The sequence below is a fragment of the Cryptomeria japonica genome, chromosome 8, assembly GCF_030272615.1.
Source record: "Cryptomeria japonica chromosome 8, Sugi_1.0, whole genome shotgun sequence".
Taxonomy (NCBI): Eukaryota; Viridiplantae; Streptophyta; class Pinopsida; order Cupressales; family Cupressaceae; genus Cryptomeria; species Cryptomeria japonica.
In genome coordinates, this window is record NC_081412.1 from 65,603,902 (window position 1) to 65,626,320 (window position 22,419).

The 22,419-nt window shown below is 37.1% G+C and overlaps 1 protein-coding gene across 3 annotated transcripts in view; it reads left to right on the top strand.

The window, feature by feature from the left end:
* The window catches only part of LOC131046360 (cytochrome P450 97B2, chloroplastic), a 250,436-nt gene that overhangs the window by 198,110 nt on the left and 29,907 nt on the right, over positions 1-22,419 (top strand). For all 3 annotated transcript variants that reach the window (XM_057980093.2, XM_057980094.2, XM_057980092.2), the window contains exons 11-12: positions 2,226-2,317; positions 10,293-10,354. In XM_057980093.2, coding sequence (XP_057836076.1) covers positions 2,226-2,317; positions 10,293-10,354 — 154 coding nt within the window. The remainder of the gene's footprint in view (positions 1-2,225; positions 2,318-10,292; positions 10,355-22,419) is intronic.

A 22,419-nucleotide genomic window follows, 5' to 3' on the forward strand; every position in this document is an offset into this window, starting at 1 on the left:
TGCCTAAGATGGACTTGCCAAAAATAAACTTACTAAAAATAGTAAGTACTTCAAATCATCAAATTAGGGCAAACCGGGATAGGGTGACGCTAAAAATAGTAAGTTTTTTTTTGGCAAAATTAGGCCAATTTGGGACGTAGTGAAACTTACTAAAAATAGTAAGTGCTCAGAATCCGCTCAAATTTCACTGGTAGCTTCCTTGAAGGGCTCTGACTTCATTGCAACATTCAGATTTTCCAAAACCCTAAGGAAATAACCTCAAATCTAAGTCTAAAGGGCAAAACCCTAAAATAGACACAACAGGTTCCAAACTTAGTCAAATTTGCTCAAAACACTTGTAGACTTTATCAGAATTCTTCAAAAACATTTGCAAATCGGGGGACCGAAGGGATTTCTGCGAAAAGATCCAAAGAACCAAAACCAAAAGACCAAGAGGACCTAAAAAGTAGGGGGTCTCCATTTGGAATGGGGTGATGTGTGATTAGGTCACAACAACATTGTTTGTGGTTCTTCTAATTTACGAATACCCACATCATCTAATGTGGATGGCAATGGTGATATTTTTGAAGATCCATATGATGATTTTTATCAATGATGGTTCATTGTTGTCACTCAACATTATTATTTTTTAATTTTAATATATATCATGACATTTGAATTTGACTAATTGACATTGTAAAAATTTTTATTTTTATGGTGGTTTTGTTTATTAAATAATATATGAGATTGTGTGGTGTATTTTGAACTTAATTACTGCTGCAAATATGTATATATTTCTGATTTTTTTTGTTATGGATGAACCCAAAATGAACCCAATTTTTTTTTGATAGAATCCACTAACCAAAACTTTGAACCCAAACCCGAACCCGAACCAGTTCTAGGACCGGTAACTTGGTAAATTAGGAATGGGATATTAAATTCTACTATTAAAATTATAATATAGAATTATTGGAAACACAAAAGAAATTAACAATATGAAATCAAATGGTTAAAACCTTAAAAATTAAGAGACAAAAATTAATAGGGTTATAATTTTTTTGAAAATGGTAATGATAGCATTAGTAGAATTTTTATAAATTTAAGAAGAATTATCATATTGTTAGGCTCAAGTTAATTATCTTGTGGAAATACTAGAATTGAGATATGTTACTAAGGATATAATTATAATGATATAAGATTGATACAAAAATACTACACAAACAATTGTCACATAACATTTACTTACAATTCGAAAGCTCGGATGATTTTAAAAAGGGGTTCAAATTTTGATGAAGGAAATATTATGAATGCTAAGATGTTACTAAAAAGTATAATAAAAGATTAAAATTAGTAGGAAGTGGAATTATTGGAAATGATTAGAGTTAGAAATGTGGTGATCATAGTAAAAACAGTAAGACAATCTAATGTTAGTAAAGGAATCAACAGCTCCAAAACCATGAAGATGAATCTGGAAATCTGCCATTCTTCCTTGGAAAGGCTGCTCATCACCCTGGATGAGAGTATCGTGAATACTGGGAGCCTATACATTTGATTGATCTCTTAGAAATCTTTGCACTACGAGTTCAGTGTTACTGTTCTTTGCTATTCAGACTTTCAATTTACTACATTGTAAATTGGCTTAGTAGCTTTTTGTAATATGCTCTTTTATTTGTTCTGCTTTTCCTGAAGCATCTTCTGTAACTATATGCCTATGCCACTTAGCCTTTTGAGATTTTACAGGACATCAAGCACTTTCGTAAAAAACTCTTTGCTTTAAAATAATGATATCTTCTATAAAAAATTGCTTTGTATATCTCCCCGTATCTATCCCAAGGCAATGCATTTGGGGCTTTTGTAATGTTTCTTACTAATTAATTCTCAAATTTTCTTTTACCAAAAAACTGATGGTTTCTTTGGGTGATTGTTTCTAAAGGCATATTTCCCAATTATTTGGTTGATCACTTTATCTTGATTAGGTTATACAGTACCTTTGGGATTGTTTCTACAGGAATATTTTCCAGTTATTTGGCTCATCACTTTATCTTGATTAGGTTATACAGTACCTTTGAGCAGGTTATAAGCCATTAATCTGTCATACCAAAAACTTATGCAAAAAGGAGTCCAGTAACCATTTACTCATTGAATGGAACATACCTGAAATCTTGTCTTCTCTTCTTCTTTTTTGTGCTCTTTGTATACAAGGTCATGTCAAATAAAATTGCTATCTGCTATTTGTGCTTCTACAGGTACATTCGGCTGATAATAGCAGAGGCACTGAGACTTTATCCTCAACCACCTTTGTTGATTAGACGAGCATTACAGCCAGATACTTTACCTGGTATGCTTTTAGAAAGTTGTTGGCTCCTGAAATTCCTGAAATAGGATAAATTATTATTTTCAGTTACTTGAAAGGAAACATCAATCTCTAGGCAACATTTTGCTATGGGTAAAGCGTTTTTGTGTGTTATAAAATTACAGTTATTGTTAATATTTTTTTCTTTAATAATAATGCTTGTGATAAACGATAAACATGCAATATTGTAGTCTTTTGAGAAACATTAAAAGTTACCTATGTCATTTTTGAATAGTTTTGTAGGATTGTTTTGCTTTATTGGCTTTTGTATATTATGACTTGCCTAGATTTTATGCATTTGGACTTGCCCTACTGTTATTCAGTTAAATTGCTTCCTAGTTTGTTTCTAAGATAACATTTTTTGGGTTGTTAGAAGTCTCTTTTAGACATCTTGATTAGGTATTGTAACATGCTGTAATTTTGAGTCTCTTTGACCTACTTTAGTCCTTTGTGGACAGATTATAATATCTTTCTAGGTGTGATTTCCCTTCCTTGATGAAGCAATATTTGTTTGCTCTTACAAGAAAAATGGTGTCGCTGTCCCAGAAATAGCAGTGGCTAAAGACAACCTAATCAATCAATTTCACATCGTTGAACTTTTTCTCATCACAGTTGCTTACATGAATGAATTGCACTGATATAGAAAACTTGGACTGGCACTGATTGGTAACTTGCAACTCTTACCCTTTTTCCAAGCATTGGGACAAAACTGTGCAAGTTTGGTAGGGTTTTAGCAAGTGTCTATGCTTTTTGAGTAATTTGCACACTTTGTGCTCATCCTGCTTGTTGGAATTTTTGCAGTAGATGTAGTGTCCGATTTCAGAAGCTGGATGACAGAAAAATAATGTATTTCAGATTCAAATCTGTAATTAAACATCATATTTTAGTTTCATTTAAGTTTGGCAAAGTTTATTGCATTTTTGGAATCAATTTCACTAGCTCTAGTTGCATTGTATTTCCAATTGTTGCAAGATTTACATAAACAAAATAACAAAAAGATTGCAGATTTGATTTATGTGTGTCAAGGGACATTACAGCTGTCCCTATAGAAAGGTCTTATTTCAGTGGACATTGAACCCTACTTCTTGTTCAACATTATTTATACAAAATTGAATCTAAAACATTTTTAATATTTTTTTAGTAGTTTTGGCCGAACCATAATTTGAGATTTAAATATTTAAATTTTTTTTAATCGACTTTGCTACAAATGCAAGACGACTTTTTTACAAACCCAAATCCTTGCAAATCTGGCATGGGTGGAGACCAAGTAAATTTAGAGCATTGGTAGGTAGAGTATTCAAGATGTATCTATACTTGAATCCATACTGAGTACTCAAATATATATGCCTATGGAGGGGGAGTGGTGTATCTTGCAACCCTAGTTATAAGGGTATGGCCCCTAATAACATTACATTCTAATAATTCTTGAAAGGAGCCTTGGCCAAGGTAGGTAAGGGGAATGTTGTGTAAATAGTAATAGATAATGTAGCAAATCATGTTGTTATAGGTAGGCATCTCAGAGGTAGTCATCCTTTTTTTGGACTGCTTATGCTATTGATTACCTTGACCTCAAATTAGAGGATATTGGAAAAGTCCCATTGATCAAAGTATATGTGGAGGATGATAGGAACATTTGCAAATGGATATACAACCAAGCTTAGGTTCTCAACCTAATGAAAAAATACATGGACAAGAAGGAGTTGGCTCATTCCAAATAACTTGTTTTGCAACAAGCTTTATTATGTTGCGATCTTTACTTCAGTCAAAGGTTGTTTCGAGATGTATGTATGTTAGCAACAAGTAGTCTATATCTTCATATTCTAAGACCAATGCAAGGGTTGACGTGATTGACTCAACAGCCCAAAATTTTGACTTGTTCTTGGGACTTGGCCAAAACAAAAACTTATAATTACACAAAAAAACAGAAATTAATGCATTTAGAGAACATAAAAGCCTAAGCTGACTATTAATTTGTCATAATTCAAACATTACATGTCATATGATCCTCAAACTCTCAAAATTTGAATTTCATAATTTTAAATGTATAATAGCATTATAAATTTATAATTGTTTACATATGATATGTCACAATGAAAAAAATCAAATACAATCTACATCTTCCTCTTTCCCCTCCTAATGTAACTTAATTTTCTAGGCCTTGAACTAAAATTTTCTACATTATCAAAACAATGATGGATTGTTTCTTTGAAAGTGTCTTTGTTTTTCTGCATTGCATCCAATTTTGCTGATTCTGCTGCTCTTCTCTCCAATTCTGCAAGATCTTCATCAATAAGGATGACATCATCTTGTTCATTGACAATCCATTAACCATAAGGATCAAACTTATCCAAGTTGATGGAATCATGTGACATGCCCTCCACCTTTCTAGTTCGAAGGTGAGGGTTGTTTTGAACAAAGACAAGATCATTGAGGTGCTTCTGGGTCAACCTGGTTCTCTTTTTGTGTGAATGCTCTCAAATAAGCTCCAATTGCGTTCACACCCAAAAGCACTGCATGGCTGGGGCAAAATATGGATGGCTATCCTTTGAAGATTTGGTGTGGCAGCATTAGCACTATAACTGTAGATGGAGGTCAAGGGACATTACAGCTGATCCTATAGAGAGGTCTTGTTTCAGTGGACATAGACTGGGGTCCAAAATCATGTTGTTATAGGTAGGCATCTCAGAGATAGTCATCTATCCTTTTTTGGACTGCTTATGCTATTGATTACCTTGACCTCAAATTAGAGGATCTTGGAAAAATCCCATGGATCAAAGTATATGTGGAGGATGGTACGAACATTTGCAAATGCATATACAACCAAGCTTAGGTTCTCAACCTAATGAAAAAATACATGGACAAGAAGGAGTTGGCTCATTCCAAATAACTTGTTATGCAACAAGCTTTATTATGTTGCAATCTTTACTTCATTTAAAGGTTGTTTCGAGATGTATGTATGTTAGCAACAAGTAGTCTATATCTTCATATGCTAAGACCAATGCAAGGGTTGATGTGCTTGATTGTGTTTTCAATGAGTATAGCTTCTAACTTTTGATGAAGGAGATCGCAAAGGTAAGTCCATATTTGTACTCTATTTGTATCCATATTTGCATTCTATTTTTTAATTTTTGTTTACACTTATTTATGTTAGTGTCTAATAATAATTGTAGTTCACAAAGACTTTAGTTATCATCCTTCAAGTTACTAATAGAGAGAAGCTCACAATAAACTATATAGAGGAGTGCATGGAGACCAAGGGCGCCATTAGATCCTTTTATACTAGGGTTGAGGACAAATACTATCCCATATAGGACTTCATTGATTGACAATGGCATCTTCAACTTTATAAGCCCTTACATGTAGATGCCTATTTCTTGAATTTGGTTTTTCAATTCCACTTGTATTTCAAGGCCGATAAGGATGTTTCAAGTGGGCTTTACATAGTCATAGAGTGAATGGTACCTAATCCTCAGCTTTGAGCAAATATAATCTTTGAAATTGAGATCTACAAACTTGCATAAGGGGATCTCTTTGCTTGAAACATATACAAGGCAACTCAAATGACATTACAAATAGGTAAAGTCTATTAAGGGTGTAATTTAAGTTCAAAAATTAGAACTTTTCTATTTTTTTACATTATTGTTTAAACTCAAGGTTGAACAATTAAATTGAGTTTTTTTCTCTTCTCACTTAAAATGCGCGGTGGAAAAGGTTTGTTGATATGGTGCCAATTTTTTAGGGGATTGCATTTTGTGTCTTGAGCACAATTGATGTATGTTTGAGCACATACACTCCAACAAGCACAACTGGTTGTTGGTGCAAAGGTTGAATGATCTTATTTATGTTCATTACAACTTTTGCTTCCATCACAAACAAATCTAAGGAACCAACTTATCTTTTGTCTCTCTAAAGAAGCTTGATTCATAGACGGATTGGATCTCTAAGGTTGAGGATCTTGTCTTCAACAAAGAGGACCTTGCATGGGTTGATAAGGTGTAATGTCCCCACTTTAGCAGTTGACCAAGTGTGTGTGCGTTAGCCTTGTTCTACATGGTCCCGAGGGCTAACGAAGGGTTTAAGGGGATCCTGGGGTGTTTTGGCCTAGTCATTTCCAGTTTGGGCCAAAACGAAGTTGATTTACTCAGTTTCAGGCATACTTACTATTTTTAGTAAGTCAGCAAGACATAGTGGAGGCCAGTTTTGGTGTTTGGATTTGATACTCCTCGGTGAGAGCTTTTCGACGAGCTATCACTCGCATTATTCGGAGTCCGATTGCTAATACATTTTAATGCTTGAAGTTTTATTAAAGTAACATTTAATTTAATTGTAAAATATTAAGGTGTTACTCTAATATTTATTTTATAAGGGAGACATAAGTGAATATTTTAATATATGTTTTATATTGCTCATCTTTTATCCCACATTGCCCAGGAGAGTTGAGTCGACCCTTGGAAAAAGAATAAAAGAAAGTGTTTGTGGCTTCATTAGATATGTTGAATATGAGAAGAATTGGTATGTGGGAGTTGCAGTTCCGTTCTTGGCATTAGAGGACGTCTATCCTCTCTTGTGACATTCTAGACGTCATTCCCCTGGGGTTTGGCCTTTGGAATCCATTGCTATCAGCTTCATTATCAGGCAGATCGGGTGCATTTCCAGCTACAGGCAGATTTAATGTTTGTTCACATCTTCTTCCCTACTTGTCCGATGCTTATGCCATTTTGAGGAGATGATTTTATGAAGATATTGGACCTGTTGAAGACAAATTAATATTGCTGCAACACTATTCATGCAGGTACTATTCACGTGGTTACTATTCACGCGGGTACTATTCATGTCACTGTAGCAGCAAGATTGAAAATGATTGCTGGAGTATTATGTCAATAATGCTGGAATAATTAGTGAGTTGATAATCTGCCATGTATTTGATTTTATTAAAATCTGAAAATAACATCTTATCAGCAGTAGTTCAATTTTCAGTTTGCATATTATTGTAGTTTCATTCTTGTCCATATTTTGTGATTTCAATTCCATGTAAAACAAACCAACATTTCGTTTCCGGAGCCATAAGGGAATTTAAAACATTAAATGGAGAAATAAGGAGTTGGATGCAAACTGTTTGATAAAATTCCTAGCAGCAATTGGTATGGTTTTTGGGCATTCCGGGGTGCCCACTACATAAGGTGGAACTAGGGGTAGAGATAGTAGCCATGGTAGAGAAGTATAAATCATGAACAGATCCCTTGGATGTTGGTGTCACCGATACACAAGTAGTTATCATGGCTACATTATAATCGAGGACCTAACTTAGATTCCACACAAGACTTGCCATACAACTATGAATGTTGGGATGAGTGATGTAGACTCCTCTGAGGCATAGACTTATGATTTTAGTTTTGATATTCATTTTGATGCCATGAATTTCATAATTCACGAGTCTTGTATACCCTTGACAATATTTATATATTTAAAAATATCATTTCCATTAGCTAAAATCTAATTTTATACTCATGCCATCAATATATACTTGTGTATATGATCAAAGTAGCTTCTATTTGATTAGTTTATTGTGTCAATAAAGTTTATTTATTGAAGGATGTGTGATACAAATTTTAAATCCAGATAGTCTATATATTTCATGGGATTTTCAAATTGCCAAGTCTCGGCTAAGTTTGAGCACCATATCCAAGTGTGGGTCAAAAATCAACTTGCTGAGTTTGAGTTGAGTCCAAGTAATGTAACACTAGATACAACATATCAAGAAAACATTACAAAGTCATTTTATCTTAACTACAGTTTGCTTCACTCAGTCTTACATTAGATAGAGTAGATCTACTTTGTTCTATCAAGAACTCTCTCCTTGCCCATAAATAGAATCATGGTGACAAGCAAAAATTACAAGTTTTCTCTTACGACCTAAGGTTGATTAGTCATGGATGTGAGAAGATGTTTTAGGGGAGTATGGAATTTCCATCAAGGATTGTCCAACCTGATCCCATCAGCCATGGGCATTCCCTATGGATAATTCAAATAACTCCCACCTTGCCCACAGCCAAAATCACAGAGGCAAGCAAAAGCTTACATGTTTTTTCTTACTACCAAAGGTTTATTAATCAGGGATGTGATAAGAGGTCATAGGGGAGTATAGAATTTCCATCAAGGATTGTGCAGCCTGATCCCATCGGCCTTGTGCATTCCCTATGAGAATACTCAAAGGACTCTCCCCTTGTCCACAAACAAAATCACAGAGGCAAGCGAAAAATTACAATTTTTCAATTTTTTTCTTACTAAGTTTCATTGATCGTGGATGTGAGGAGAGGTCCTAGGGCAGTTTACAATTTGCACCTAAGTGTTGTTCAGCCTGATTCCACCAGTCTTGGACATTCTCCTGTGAACATTCACAAAATGTATTGGTCCTTTCATGATGATAGATGATGTTCTCAGTTCATCATGGATGACTGCTGTCACTGATCTCCTGTCATGCTTTCTCACTTTCATCTGCTTAGCTCTATGCTTATGTAAGGGTCCATTGACAAAGCTATTTTTCCTTGTAGACAGTTCCTATGGTTTAGGTTTTACTGCTTTATGATTACCCTTCTTTTCTTTTTTCCTTTCTTAGTGCTTCATGTTTATTTAATTATCATAATCTAGGGTCTTGTTTACTCTATTGTTCTCTATTGTAGTTAAAGGTAATCCTCAAGTCCTATTAAACTACTTTTGTTCATATGTGGACAATATTGAAAGCAAGATAGAGTCATATAACTTTTTGGCGATTTTTCAAGTCTAGTGCTAGATTCTGACACCAAATGATCTTGAAATATTATGGTGAAAATTTAAATTTTCTAATAAATCAAACTTTGATTTACCAATGTTTTGTTCTTTTATTCAGCAGATTCAATTTTGCATTTGGCTATTGTGCTGTCAGGACTCTGAATATTATAAATATACACAGTACTTTGACAACACCTTAAGATTTAGAAATATTTATAGATACAAACTACCTCCATGTAACAATGCTGTATTTTTACAAAAAATACTTATGGATATGACAGAAACAGCTCAACAATGGGGGAAATTTGAACGAAGTTCTGAAACTATCCATTTTATAATTTTACATAGGAATACAAAGTTTTAAAACGAGCCAATTGTTTCACTAACATTATTGCCTCTCTTTTACAGCTAACCAGTTTGGGTTGGAAGTTTGTCTGATCAGTCATGGTTTTCTTTATTTTTCCAAGTGTTCAAGCTTCTTTTAATCTGTGTGAAATTCATATTTTATGCACCCAGCTGGTCAGTTGCTTCTCTTATTATTTTTTCTTTTCTGCAAACTTATCAAATTTCTTTTTAAAAGATTGGAATTATATGTACAATACTTACAATAAATTCAAAGTGATGGGAAATTTCCCCTAATTGTATGTTTTCTCCCAGATTTCTAACACTTAGAAGACTTTGTTCATTGATTACCGACTTGTAAATGGATCACGTCATGTTGAATGCTTGTTGATGCTTAATCATACATGAAAGAAGTTTAAATTAATATATTTGGTGTGTTTTCTTCGTAGACACGTTAACTGAAAACTAATGGACAACTGAACCCCAACTAATTAATTTAATCTAACTTAATATTTACTCTTGAACACTGTGTGTGGGGATGAGATCAATTATTTATTAATACAAATTTTATTTACACAAAAATAATATTTTGTTTTTCAAAATATCACTTCATTCTGTCTTCACCTTGTTTGCTATTATAGTCTCTTTTAGCAATATAAGCCTGTTTGAACTTTGAAGCATTAAGTGACATCTACGGCAGTAATGTAGTATCACCTAATGGCTTACAACATACTTCGGTGCATTGGTTTTCTCTTATATGGATTGTTTAGGGCGTGTTTACTGCATTTGGCTTCTATTTTGTGTTAAACTATGTATATCATGATCTGTTATGTTTGGCATCTCCATGCAGGTGGATATAGAGGGGATAATGATGGCTATTCAATACCACAAGGGACTGACATATTTATTTCTGTAAGAATAGTGTCCTTACGTGCAAGCACATTTCTTACTCTTTAGTGTGTTACAAATATGCCATCCAAAACTTAAATTGTTAGGTTTTGTTATTGTTTTGATCATAGTTTTAGGACTTGGACTCAAACATGACTCAACAACCCAAAATTTTGATTTAGACTCAGACGTGACCCAACAGCCCAAAATTTTGACTTGGACTTGGGACTTGGCCAAAAAACCTTATAATTACACAAAAAACAGAAATTAACACATTTAGAGAACATAAAAGCCTAATTTGACTATTAATTTGTCATAATTCAAACATTACAAGTCATATGATCCTCAAACTCTCAAAATTTGAATTTCATAGTTTCAAATGTATAATAGCATTATAAATTTATAATTGTTCACATATGATATGTCAAAATGAAAAAAAATCAAATACAATCTACATCTTCCTCTTTCCCCTCCTAATGTAACTTAATTTTCTAGGCCTCGAACTAAAATTTTCTACTTTATCAAAACAATGATGGATTGTTTCTTCGAAAGTGTCTTTGTTTTTCTCCATTGCATCCACTTTTGCTGATTCTGCTGATCCTCTCTTCAATTCTACAAGATATTCATCAATAAGTATGACATCATCATATTCATTGACAGTCCATTCACCATAAGGATCAATCTCATCCAAGTCGATGGAATCATGTGAAATGCTCTCCACCTTTCTGGTTTGAAGGCAAGGGTTGTTCCGAACAAAGATAAGATCATTGAAGCGCTTCTGGGTCAACTTGGTTCTCTTTTTGTGTGAATGCTCTCAAATAAGCTCCAATTGTGTTCACACCTGTTGATGTGTTTTTTATGCACATGCGAACACAGAATAAAATACCCAAAAGTATCTTATCCTCTCTTGAACGAAGTTACTCAAATGCTGAAGATTAGCTTAAGGATCACTTGAGATAACTCCAAGGTTCATAAATGTTGGGTCACGACATGTGGATAAATGAAAGATCCCTGATGGATCTCTTTTACCAATCTGCTGTAATTTTTATTTATTTAAATTGATTTTTCCTGCTTATTAATATTTTCTTTCAGAAATAGACAGAAGTTGCAGAAGGGTTGAATTCTTTTTGTATTTTGATGATTTTTCAACAAGTAAATAATGAAGTACAAGTACGTGAACAAAGTACTAAAAATGAAGTTCATATACAGCCAAAACAAATTCGATTCAAGGCAGATTTCTGAATATAAAATCAAATATTTGACCAGATGAAGATTTCCAATAATTTCAGGAAGATTACAATCAGGAATAATTCCAACCTGGATGCTGAAAGAGTAACATAACTAGGAATGAAGTTGTGGCAAGATTCCAGCCCTCCAAGTGCTGCACGTGGGAAGGAAAGTGGCTGCCAGGTACAGCCGTACGGCTGCCAAGTACACCCAACTGGTTAGAAACCCCAAACCCCACGCTGAACTTTGTCAGAATTGCTGAACCTCCAAAAAGAATGCCGTACAATCTCCAAGATGCTAATAGCTGCAAACAAATCCAAACCACTGTATTGGGGGCTACGTCCCAAACAGGCAAGGCATTGGGGTTGGCGTCCCAGATGTTGAAAAGCTCTTCCAGAGCCAAATCTCAAATCCAAGATGTAAAATGTGTAAAAGATAATAAGAATTAGGTCTCAACTTCCTTATAACACCTTCCCACTAAGCTCAAACCCTAAAAGTGACTCAATGGGGCGTTTAGGGTTAAAATGTTATATTTCTCATTTTAAGTTGTCAAGTGCATAGAAAATGACCTTTTTTCAAATATAAAGAAATCCGTTCACCGAAAGGATCTGAGTCAAAAGAAAAATATTTAGAAAAGTCCAAGACCTTTCCAACGAGCTATCACACCAAGGGATACGCATCCAGATGAGGCCAAAAACCCCTTATCACTCCAAAATGGCTATAAACATAGCCTTATTTAAATAATTAAACGCTAACTTAAGAAATATTTAAATATATTAAAAATATATCCCAAATAGCTGTAGAAGGCTCAAATGACTCCAAAAACCTGAAACGGAATTTGCCACCTGTCTGTGACTGAAGTCGGAAATCATGGATCAACTGGCAGTCTCATCCCTAAAATCTAGGGATGCTCCTAGAAACTAGGAAACACACCGAAATCTCCTGAAACTGAAACCATCTAAAAGGTCATGAATAACCTCACGACTGGCAACTGTCACGACCTCCTAAAATTTAGGGATACCCCCTAAAATCTAGGAACTGCTCCAAACTGGCTCCAAACTGCCTGTAAAGCCAAAATCCAATCACTATATGCACTGAATGAGTCCCAATCAACCTCTGCTAGCCTACGAGACTCCAATGATAGGCCAACTCCTTCGTCTCCGATGTCCACTCTAGAAAGGGGACATGACAATAAACTCAATGATTGATGTGATTATGTTGGAATCATAAGGGGACTTACGTTGAATTGTTGAATGCTTGGATCGCTAGAACTTAGATTCTATCTACTCGCTTGGAGAATAAAGAAAGAGCAAAAGGCATGGGGTTTAGGGAGTCTATTCTAATCCTAAGAATGCAAGAGAAGAGTGAATGATTCAATGGAATCCTACTAGACAAGGTCTCACCATCAAACTGAACAATTTGACACAAGCTTAGTGCAATCTTCTAAGGGATAATTCAAAGATGTTCAAATCATTATCATCAAACATTGATTACCATTCAAGTTAATGCATAAACAATGGACATATAACAATTTGAAGTTAAACTCATATCATTCCAATTGACCACACAAGGCACACTTACAATCAGCAAGAGGCTAGTGGTATGGACTAAACGGATTCCACACAAATGCATTCAACAAATTCCTCCATTCAATCTAATCAACATGAAAGCAAATGAATTGAGAAGTAGAGACCATGCAACTTGTTGAAATGACACGCTAATTCACCATAACTTCAATGAAATCATATGTTCTTTACAACAAGGTTTTGGCAACAATCTTCTCCTTCTCCTAATCTAACTTCAACTCTAATTGCTATCTGCTATTGAACTATTATCTATTCTATTCTTCTAAACTTTTACTATTATTAACTTTTACAAATGAAGAGCTTGAGCTATATATAGAGAGCTCATTCCAATGAGTGGCCAGGATTGAATCTCCATCAATGGCCAGGATTTTACAATGAAACCCTAATTAGGGTTTGTTACAACAAACCTTATTTTGGCCAATGAAATAATTTCAACATTTGGACACATGTTTTCTTTGGGATAGTTGACCAATTGGTAGTGGGCGTAGGTACATTGGAGTTTGTGCCCCCATGGATGAGCTTGGTTCATTGAATCAGGACATGTTGATGTGGAACTTTTTGATTGTTGGAATGTAGACTTGATTCATCATCATGAATGAGTATTGAATAATATCTCTTGATACTCAACATTATTCAGTTTGCTCGATGCGATGATGATGAGAAGCATCATCCTGATCTAACAAACTTTGATTAACTCTTCTAAAACTATCTATTTCCTTGATCATGTTTGATGTAGACTGTGTGATGACCTTGATTGATGACCTTGATTGATCCTCCCTTGTTCATGATACATTTGAATTGTGCACCTGGTGGTATTAGACTCCTCAATGTACTGGCTTTGATTCTTGGATTTTCGAAGGGAATTCAAGATTGTAAAAATTTCCTTCATCATTATGCACGTTATCTTTCTTTCACATTCCAATGCCTTGACTTCCTCATGTTGTGATGATTGGTATGTTTGAAGTCTTTTCATCTTTGGAATGTCTTGAATCTTTTTCCATGCTTTTGAATTGTTCTTGATGTTGTCATCTGCATAATAAGCAAGGATGGTATTAAACACATATGGATAGATTTCACAAACCTACAATTTGGTATATCCTCAAAACAATGATAAAATGGTGATTCTATCTTTCAATCCCATATTTGATTTCTATGTCCTCTAAGGTCTGAGTCACATGTTTGGAGATCTCATTCCACCTTTTATATGCAGATGTAAAAGTGATGACACACAGATTTTGATCTGGAAATGCTTCTAAATCATAATAGATCAATATTGCCCTCCTTGCAAATGTGTTTGATCAATGAAATGATCAAATCTGCTATCCAAAATCGCTGATTGTAAATAAATTTTCCCTTCAAATCATGATTTCAGAGATGAAAATCTGAATGCTAATTTTCAAATTGATTTCTCCCTCCTTGTAAATGAGTGTTTGATCAATGAAATGATCAGATTTTCTATCAAAATCGCTGTTGTAGAGAGATTCGCCTTCAAAATCGTGAATTTCAGAGATGCAGATCTGAATGTTGATCTCTAAATTGCCTTCTCTCTCCTTACAAATGTGTAATGATCAGGTTCGCTTTGCTAATGAAGACAAATTCACCCCTCTTGATTATAAATTTGTATGCTGCCTTGTGAAGTTTGCTGTCTCGTTGAATTACAGAGCTGTTTGTAATTGATTGCTTTGATTGATGCCTCAGAATGAAGATCACCACTCTCTTATATAGGCGTTGGGTGTAACGGGTCTGCACTTTGGTCAAGTCAGGCCAACCTGCATTGTTTTGAGCACGGACAAAGAGGTCCCATGGTGGGGTTATTTTAATTCCGCATCGGAGTTTGCACTTTTGGGGCTGACGCCGACATAACTGTTGGAGCGGATTATTTGGGTCCAGGCAGTTACCGGATAGGTCCTGACCTATTCAGGCCAACTTCATAATTATCCGAAACGGGGCATTTGGGTCCTGGCGGTTAGGTCAGATAGGACTTGTCCTATGCAGAAATAGGTCTGAGGCCATCCTCTATATAAGGAGGTTGCGCTCATTCTTTCAAACATACGATCACACAATCCGAATCAAGGAAGCATTCAAGAGCGAAGTAGTTCGACAGCGAGACTTGGAGCAGAGGAGCAAACTTGGTTCTCCTACTGCTTTGTGGGTCTGCGAGGCTACTTTCTCATGAGCCAAGGGCTCCATTGTACTCTGATCTATGTCAAGTCTATTTTGACAAGGGTCAATCTATCTGGGGGCAATTTGTATTCTTCAATACAACATCCTATCCTTGTATTGTATCATTTTGCATATAATAAACGAATCTAGGCAACTCACCCCATCCATATCTTGGTCCGTTTTTGTTTTCTCTTATTTTGCATTGGGACTAATCTGTTCTGAGCGCATTCCGCATAAGCGCATTGGTGAGGCGTGTTGTGACCTTTTTCACACATCGCCCCATTGCAAATGGGGATCCTCTCTTTTCCTACTTTCTAGGATTTTGTTAGTGTCCTGTGACCTTTTGCTGCAGTTTCACCAAGCCTCGTCCAGTTCAGAGCATTTCAGGCCCTGACGATTGAAAGTTATTTTTTGCAAGTTATGTGATTCCGAAGTGTGAACACCACCAGAATGCTTAGAGAGGCCAAAGGACGAAGATCGCAATTGATTTGGACGAATTTGGACAACTTTCTATTTTTAGAAAGTTTGCTTTTTTGCTTTTTCCTATTTTTTAGGAAGTTTCGTTTTTGGCATTTTTAGCCCGATCCCCGGTATGGCTATTTTTAGAAAGTTTTTCCTATTTTTTTAGGGATGTCTGCTTTTTTGCTTTTTCGGGATGCAAACCTAGGGTTTACACTTGCACCACTGACCTGCTCTAACCGGAATTCGAAAATTCCAAGTTTTGACCTAAAAAAGTTGAATCCCTAGATTTTAGGCTTTTTGCTTTTTCGGGGTGCAAACCTAGGGTTTACACTTGCACCATCGACCAGCTCCGACCAGATCTCGAAAATTCCAAGTTTTGACCTAAAAAGCTAAAATCCCTAGATTTTAGGCGTTTTGCTTTTTCAGATGATCCACCTAAGCACAGATTTCAAATTTCAAGTTAATCCGATTAAATTAGATTAAATTGTGAAATTTTGAAATTTCTTCGAAAATTCTTCTAAGTCTGGCTAACAAGGGTTTTGAAGTGTTTCTGCAGATTCAAACCCCATCACGAAGGTTGAAGAGGCCATGAAGGAGCCTTGCATGAAGTCCGCCATACCTTAGGAGGCTGTGTGGGTGCTCTCATCAAAGTCCGCCATGCCTTAAGAGGCTGCATGGAAACCTTGCTAGAAGTCCGCCCAAGATGCTAAGTCAAGGAAGAAGAAGACCATGAAGAGGCCAACCTAAAGTCCGCCCAAGGTTGAGAGGCCACGAAGGAGCACTCAACAAAGTCCGCCCCACCTTGATGGAGACCATGAAGGCGCTAGGCCTAAAGTCCGCCCACCTTAGGAGACCATGGAGGTGCAAGACTTAAAGTCCGCCCAAGGCATAAAAGGGGCCATGAAGGAGGTGACAACAAAGTCCGCCCAGCCATGAAGGAGTCAACATCAAAGTCAGCCATACCTGGAGAGGTTGGCTAAATTCGCCAAAATTTGAAAAGGATGGAAATAAAATTCAAAAAAAAAAATCAACCTACACATGGAAGGTCAAACAAAGTCAACATGATGTCACAAAATCCACAGAAATTTCAAAATTAAATCCAAAATGAAGAAATATCTAAATAAAAAAAAAATCCTCAAAAAAAAATCCAAAATGGAATGTTTTTTTTGAGAATATTGAGGGAATATTAAAAATTTATTAAGATATTAATTCAAAATGGAAAGTTTTTTTTGGAAAGGGAATATTGGAGGATTATTGAATATCTTCAAACTTAAATTAAAATGGAAAGTTTTTTTTTTAGAATTAGAAGTATGAGTTGGGTGATTTTAGGGGTTTTTCTTAAAACTTGTCTACAAATACTTCATTATCAAATTCATTATTACACCAAGAAGTTCAAAATTACTAAGGAGAGCTTAGTAAAGTATGTCAGTTTGAAGATCATCTGCTGGAAGTCGGATAAATATTTTGGGCAGAAGGCTTACAGATTTCTGGAGAAAGGCATCTTTTCTGAATGTTCTCAATATTTTGGAGAAAAGCCTAGCTAAGTCAGAGGTAAAATTAAAATTGTGAATTTTCTGAATATTTTTCTAGAATTTAATAAATGATTTTGGAGGTGAAAATTCAACTTTTTTGGCTAAGTATAAAAAAAAAATTTCGAAAGTTTTAACAGTTGATGAGGACTTCAACCAGCTTCAAGGCTGAAGGTCTGGAGGCGAAAATTCAACTTTTTTGGCTAAGTATAAATTTTTTTTCGAAAGTTTTAACACTTGATGAGGACTTCAACCAGCTTCAAGGTTGAGGGTTTGGAGGTGAAAATTCAACTTTTTTGGCTAAGTATAAAAAATTCTCGAAAGTTTTAACACTTGATGAGGACTTCAACCAGCTTCAAGGCTGAGGGTCTGGAGGTGAAAATTCAATTTTTTTGGCTAAGTATGAAAATTTTCGAAAGTTTTAACACTTGATGGTGACTTCAACCAACTTCAAGGCTAAAGTTCTAGAGGCGAAAATTCAACTTTTGTGGCTAAGTAATGAGAGTAAAAAAATGAAAATTTTCCATCGTGGCCCCCTTTTTTTTTTCAAAATTCTGTAGAATTTTTTCTAACTTAAAGTTTTTATCATTCATCTGCAGGTCTTGAGCGCCATGAAGTTCCAGGTAGATAAAGATGCTCCTCCTGAGTCAAGGATGACTTCCAAGTGGAAGAACATCAGCGACACCAACCTCGAACACATCAATCTGAGGGAGTTTAAGAAGCGAATGTTTTGTCTGGACAACCTTGTGCCTACCACCATTGCGCGGAAGATGATGAAGAGTGGTATTGTGCACGCTGCCGGTTTCCTCCCCACCATGCAGTGCAATGAACTAGTAGTTGAATGTGCCAAACACTACAACCCCATCAGTAAGGATATTGTTGCACCTGATGGAAGAGTATTGGCAAATGTCAGCGATGAGGCCATCAGAGAGGCCTTCAGGATCCCTGAGTACCACAACACAGTATATATGACCAAGGATGAAGCTGACAGTCTGTACCATGATCACCTAGAAGAATATGATGCCATAGTTAATCATTCCTGGTTAGACAAGCCGAGGAAGGGCGCCTCTAAACTCCAGAGAAAGAGCCTAGTATGAGCATACTTCAAGGAGGACATTGGGGACATGATCGTCTTGCTCAATAGAATAATAGGAAATCCTCAGGGAGCTCCATTCGAACCCTGGATGTATTATTTCATTAATGAAATAATCAATGGAGTAAAAATGATAGACTGGGCCCGTATGATCAGCGACAATTTAGACAGCCAGCTAAGGAATTTGGAGGCAAACAGGACTTTCTTCATGAGTTCTTACTTGTTCTATTTTTTGGCTAGGACCTACAGGTACAGAGGTCTCACTTGTAGAGGAGAAGTTGGGAACAAGGAGATCCAATTCTCGGTACATGATTGCTATCCCCAGCTCCATATGGAGGAAAAGTTCCATTTCAAAAGGGTGAATGATGCCTTCCTAATGCACATTACCCGGACCCTTCAAGGTGGCCTGCACCAGAGGCTCTCTCAAGAGTCTATGGACTTTATCGGTCGGTTCGGGTGTTGGTACATCCAATATCCAAAGTTCACTTACCTCCGAATTCAGGGATTCTCTGGTCCTCCATACAAGCTTCCAGCTTACCCTACCAACCGAGTGGTGTTGCTCGAGGTTGTGAGACAATTGGAGGAGTATATAGTGATTCAAAGGGATAAGCAGAAGAAGGCAGGCACATCCTCACTTACAATTGGTAATGGGCTGGAAACATGTCCATCATCACAAGCTGCAGCTACCGCTGAGAAAGAACTGGCCTGGTATCCCTTTTACCAATACAAGGCAAGAAAAGATTTCGATCCATTCCAGAGGATAAAGAAGATCGAAGGGACAACGTTTGAGCACAGAGTAGATCTGGAAGACTACTGGGCTAATGCAGCCGATAGTTTCGAGATCCGGAAGAGGTTCTGGTCAAGAATTCCTCTAAGTATGGTGAGAGCAACGAAAGTGTTCAAAGTTGCCGATCAGGTGGAAGAAAGCCTAGAACTTCAGCAGCCGGGTTTTGAGAAAATGAAGAATGAACCTTTGGTCTTGATAGATTGGACAGAGGGAGAAAAATCAAACCTAGCAGACCTCATGAGGTCAGTAGTTGAATACTCGAGGTGGTGGGCATCTGAAAAGACAAAACAGTTGAAGGCCAAAGGTATGGTTCTAACTTATGAATTAATGGGAGTGGATGATACTCTGTCCGTTCACCCTTGTACCTCCGTCGGTGATGCTCGGAATCCGGAAAGTGTTGGATCTCGAAAGAGAAAAGAGTTGGGTGGAAGCTCCACAAAGTGCATAGGGAAAAGGGCTGTAGGTGAGAGAAGAGAATCCAACGAAAGTCACTCCATCCTAAGTGCTACTTCCATTGCGCCTGATCAGAGTACAATTGGGGAACAAGAGATAAATATCTATGTGAGTGATGATGAAGTAAGAGTGCTTTCTTGGCCAATTGAGGAAGTGATGGAGAAGGTCTTCCGAACTCCAGACAGGGGGCAGGATGAAGCCCCTATAATTTTCTTGGATGGCATACCAGCAAACCTAGGAGAAGCAGACGATGAGTTTGATCGGAATACTCTAGAACAATCAACCATTCCTGATTGGCTAAGAGCAAGAATAAAGGCCAAGGTTCCCAAGGAGGTCCACTCAACCGAGGAGGCTACCGCAGCATTCCTGGAGAAGGTGAATGAGCTCGCCGCAGCTAAACTGCCCAAGCCAGCCAGGAAGTTCTCCCTGATTCAAAGAGACAGTGCCGGATTCAGGACAGTCCAGATAGCAGTACCCAAAGAAGGGAAGACTAGGGACAATGTCACCGCAGATGACTACAAGATCACCACCATAGAGATGGGTAAGCCTACCCAGGACCAGGAGGTCCAATATTTTGACGACTCTTGTAATGTTCTAAAGACAAGGTTGGCTCATGAGAAAGAAAAGAGAAAGAAAGTGGAGGAAGAGAACCAGCAGTAGAGGAAGTATGTTCTCCATCTTACCAGCCTGCTCAACCATGAAGTCCTAGCTACTCCACCACAGCCTCTTCAGCAAGGATCAATGAAGGACTATGATGAGATGAAGGGATCGTACACTCAAGAAAAGGAGTGGATTTCAGATGCTGTGATACGTGCTGACACCTTGGTAGAAAACTTAGTATCAGCGCATGAGGCAACTTCTTTGTTGTTTGATCGTATCCAGGATCTATCATCCAATTGGGAAGAGATGGATGAAATTCAGAATGAAATACTCCCTCACCTAAAGGTTATCCAAGGCATGTCAAAGAAGAGCTTAGTGGATGCAGGCATCATACAGACAGGAGACAGGTACGACTTCGGCACGTGGTACTATGCTCTGGTCACTCGGATCGAAGTCCTGAAGAAATCCGAGACCAAGTGTTTTGAGACAGAGGCAAGGGTTAGAGAGATCTTGGGCAAGGTATTCCGGGTGGCATCAGAGATTTGGCAGAAAAAAAGCCTAAGGGAGAAGCATTTACAAGCAGAGAACCTGAGAGCCAAGATTCAGACAAGCTTCTTCCAAGATTCAGGGATGATTGACAAAGGCGATCTTTCTAAGATTGCAAACTTCCTCTCCATCGATGACAACTTCCTCACCCAGGCAGTAGAGTGGGAAGGCATCCTTGCTACGTGCGCCGACGATGTGGATCTCGTCGACTTCCAAATTGGCGGTTTGCCAAGTGTCACCATAGAGCAGGTCAAGCTCGTGGTGTCCAGATACGTTGAATCTCTGAAAGAGGAAAGTGGCCACTCACCTCAGTAAAATTAGCAGCTGCGCCACTTGTCACTCCTTCATTTGCTTAAACTGATAGTATTTCGGGAAACCCTAAATAGGGTTTAGGACTTTCAATCTGGGCCCTTGATCACTGTTTGATCTCGGCCATTCAGTTATTTTTGAGAAACTATATAAGGTTGCCTCCCCTCATTTGAAAAGGGTGAGGTTTTTGATGTATTGTTGCTTAAGGTCATTTCCAGATAATATATTGCATGTGCGCTGCTTTGTAATCTCTATTATTTGAATGATTTGCATGGTTTCAATTGCCTCAACACTTAGTTAAAATTAATCTAGGTTTGCTTTCATTGTTGTTAATTTGAATGAAGGATTTGATAAGTATCAATTGATGGTGTATTTCCACTCATACTTTTGGTAAATGGATGATTTCCATTCTACCGTGCAAAGTTAGTCTGAGCCCATCCCCTGTGCATCCCAACATCTCGATCATAAGCACAACCCATTGAAGATTGCACCGGCCTTGTGTAGTTGTCCCTAGTGTGGCGAAGCAAGGTTTGGTTTCTCAAAAGCATCTGGTTGATACCGTCTCCAAAATTCGTAGGATTAGATTAGCCTTCCTGAACCCTATCTCTTTTTCCCTTTCTTTTGAGAGTCTAAATCCCAGAAAACCCCCAAAAAAAGAAGAGCCTAAATTGCTAAATCCATCTAAGTTCAGCAGTTCAAAAGAATACTTGTCAAACGTAAGTACCCCTTGAAAATTTCAGCATACACTACTGTTGTGACCATTTCACACATTGCCCCATTAGAATGGGGACCCCCTCTTTTTCGCTTTTGTTTTGCATGTTCTTCTCTCTGCTTTTAGGGTTTTGAGTGAGTGAGTGGTTTGTTTGGGCTAAGACTAAGCTTTAGGGGTTCCTTCTGACATTATTCAAGCTGAGTCTAGTCAAATTTTGAAAGTTGTTAAGTGTCCTCCCTAGGATTGAGATTGTTGAAGTAAGGTGTGCTTGTCAGGAGAGTCAGATAGGTCTCAGGTTAGGTCTAATCAGGGTTTTTTGGGAAAAAATCCAAATTTTTGGCTAAGTGTTAGCATTTTGAAGGTGAAATTGTGTGTTCTTGCCTAAGTAAATTTTGATCAAATTTTGGAGGTAAGATGATGCCTGAAACAGAGAATTCGCTCCTGTCCCTCTTCAAAGGTCCAGGGCGAAATTCATTCTAAGTGCAATTTCTTGTTTTGAGAAGGCTTACTAACTGGTTCCTAGCCTTGAAGATGACCTAACTCTGCTTTGTGAAATGGTTGGAGACTTAAATTTTGAATATTTTAGCCAGAAAGGGTGAAATTGCTCCTATCCCTTGCTCAG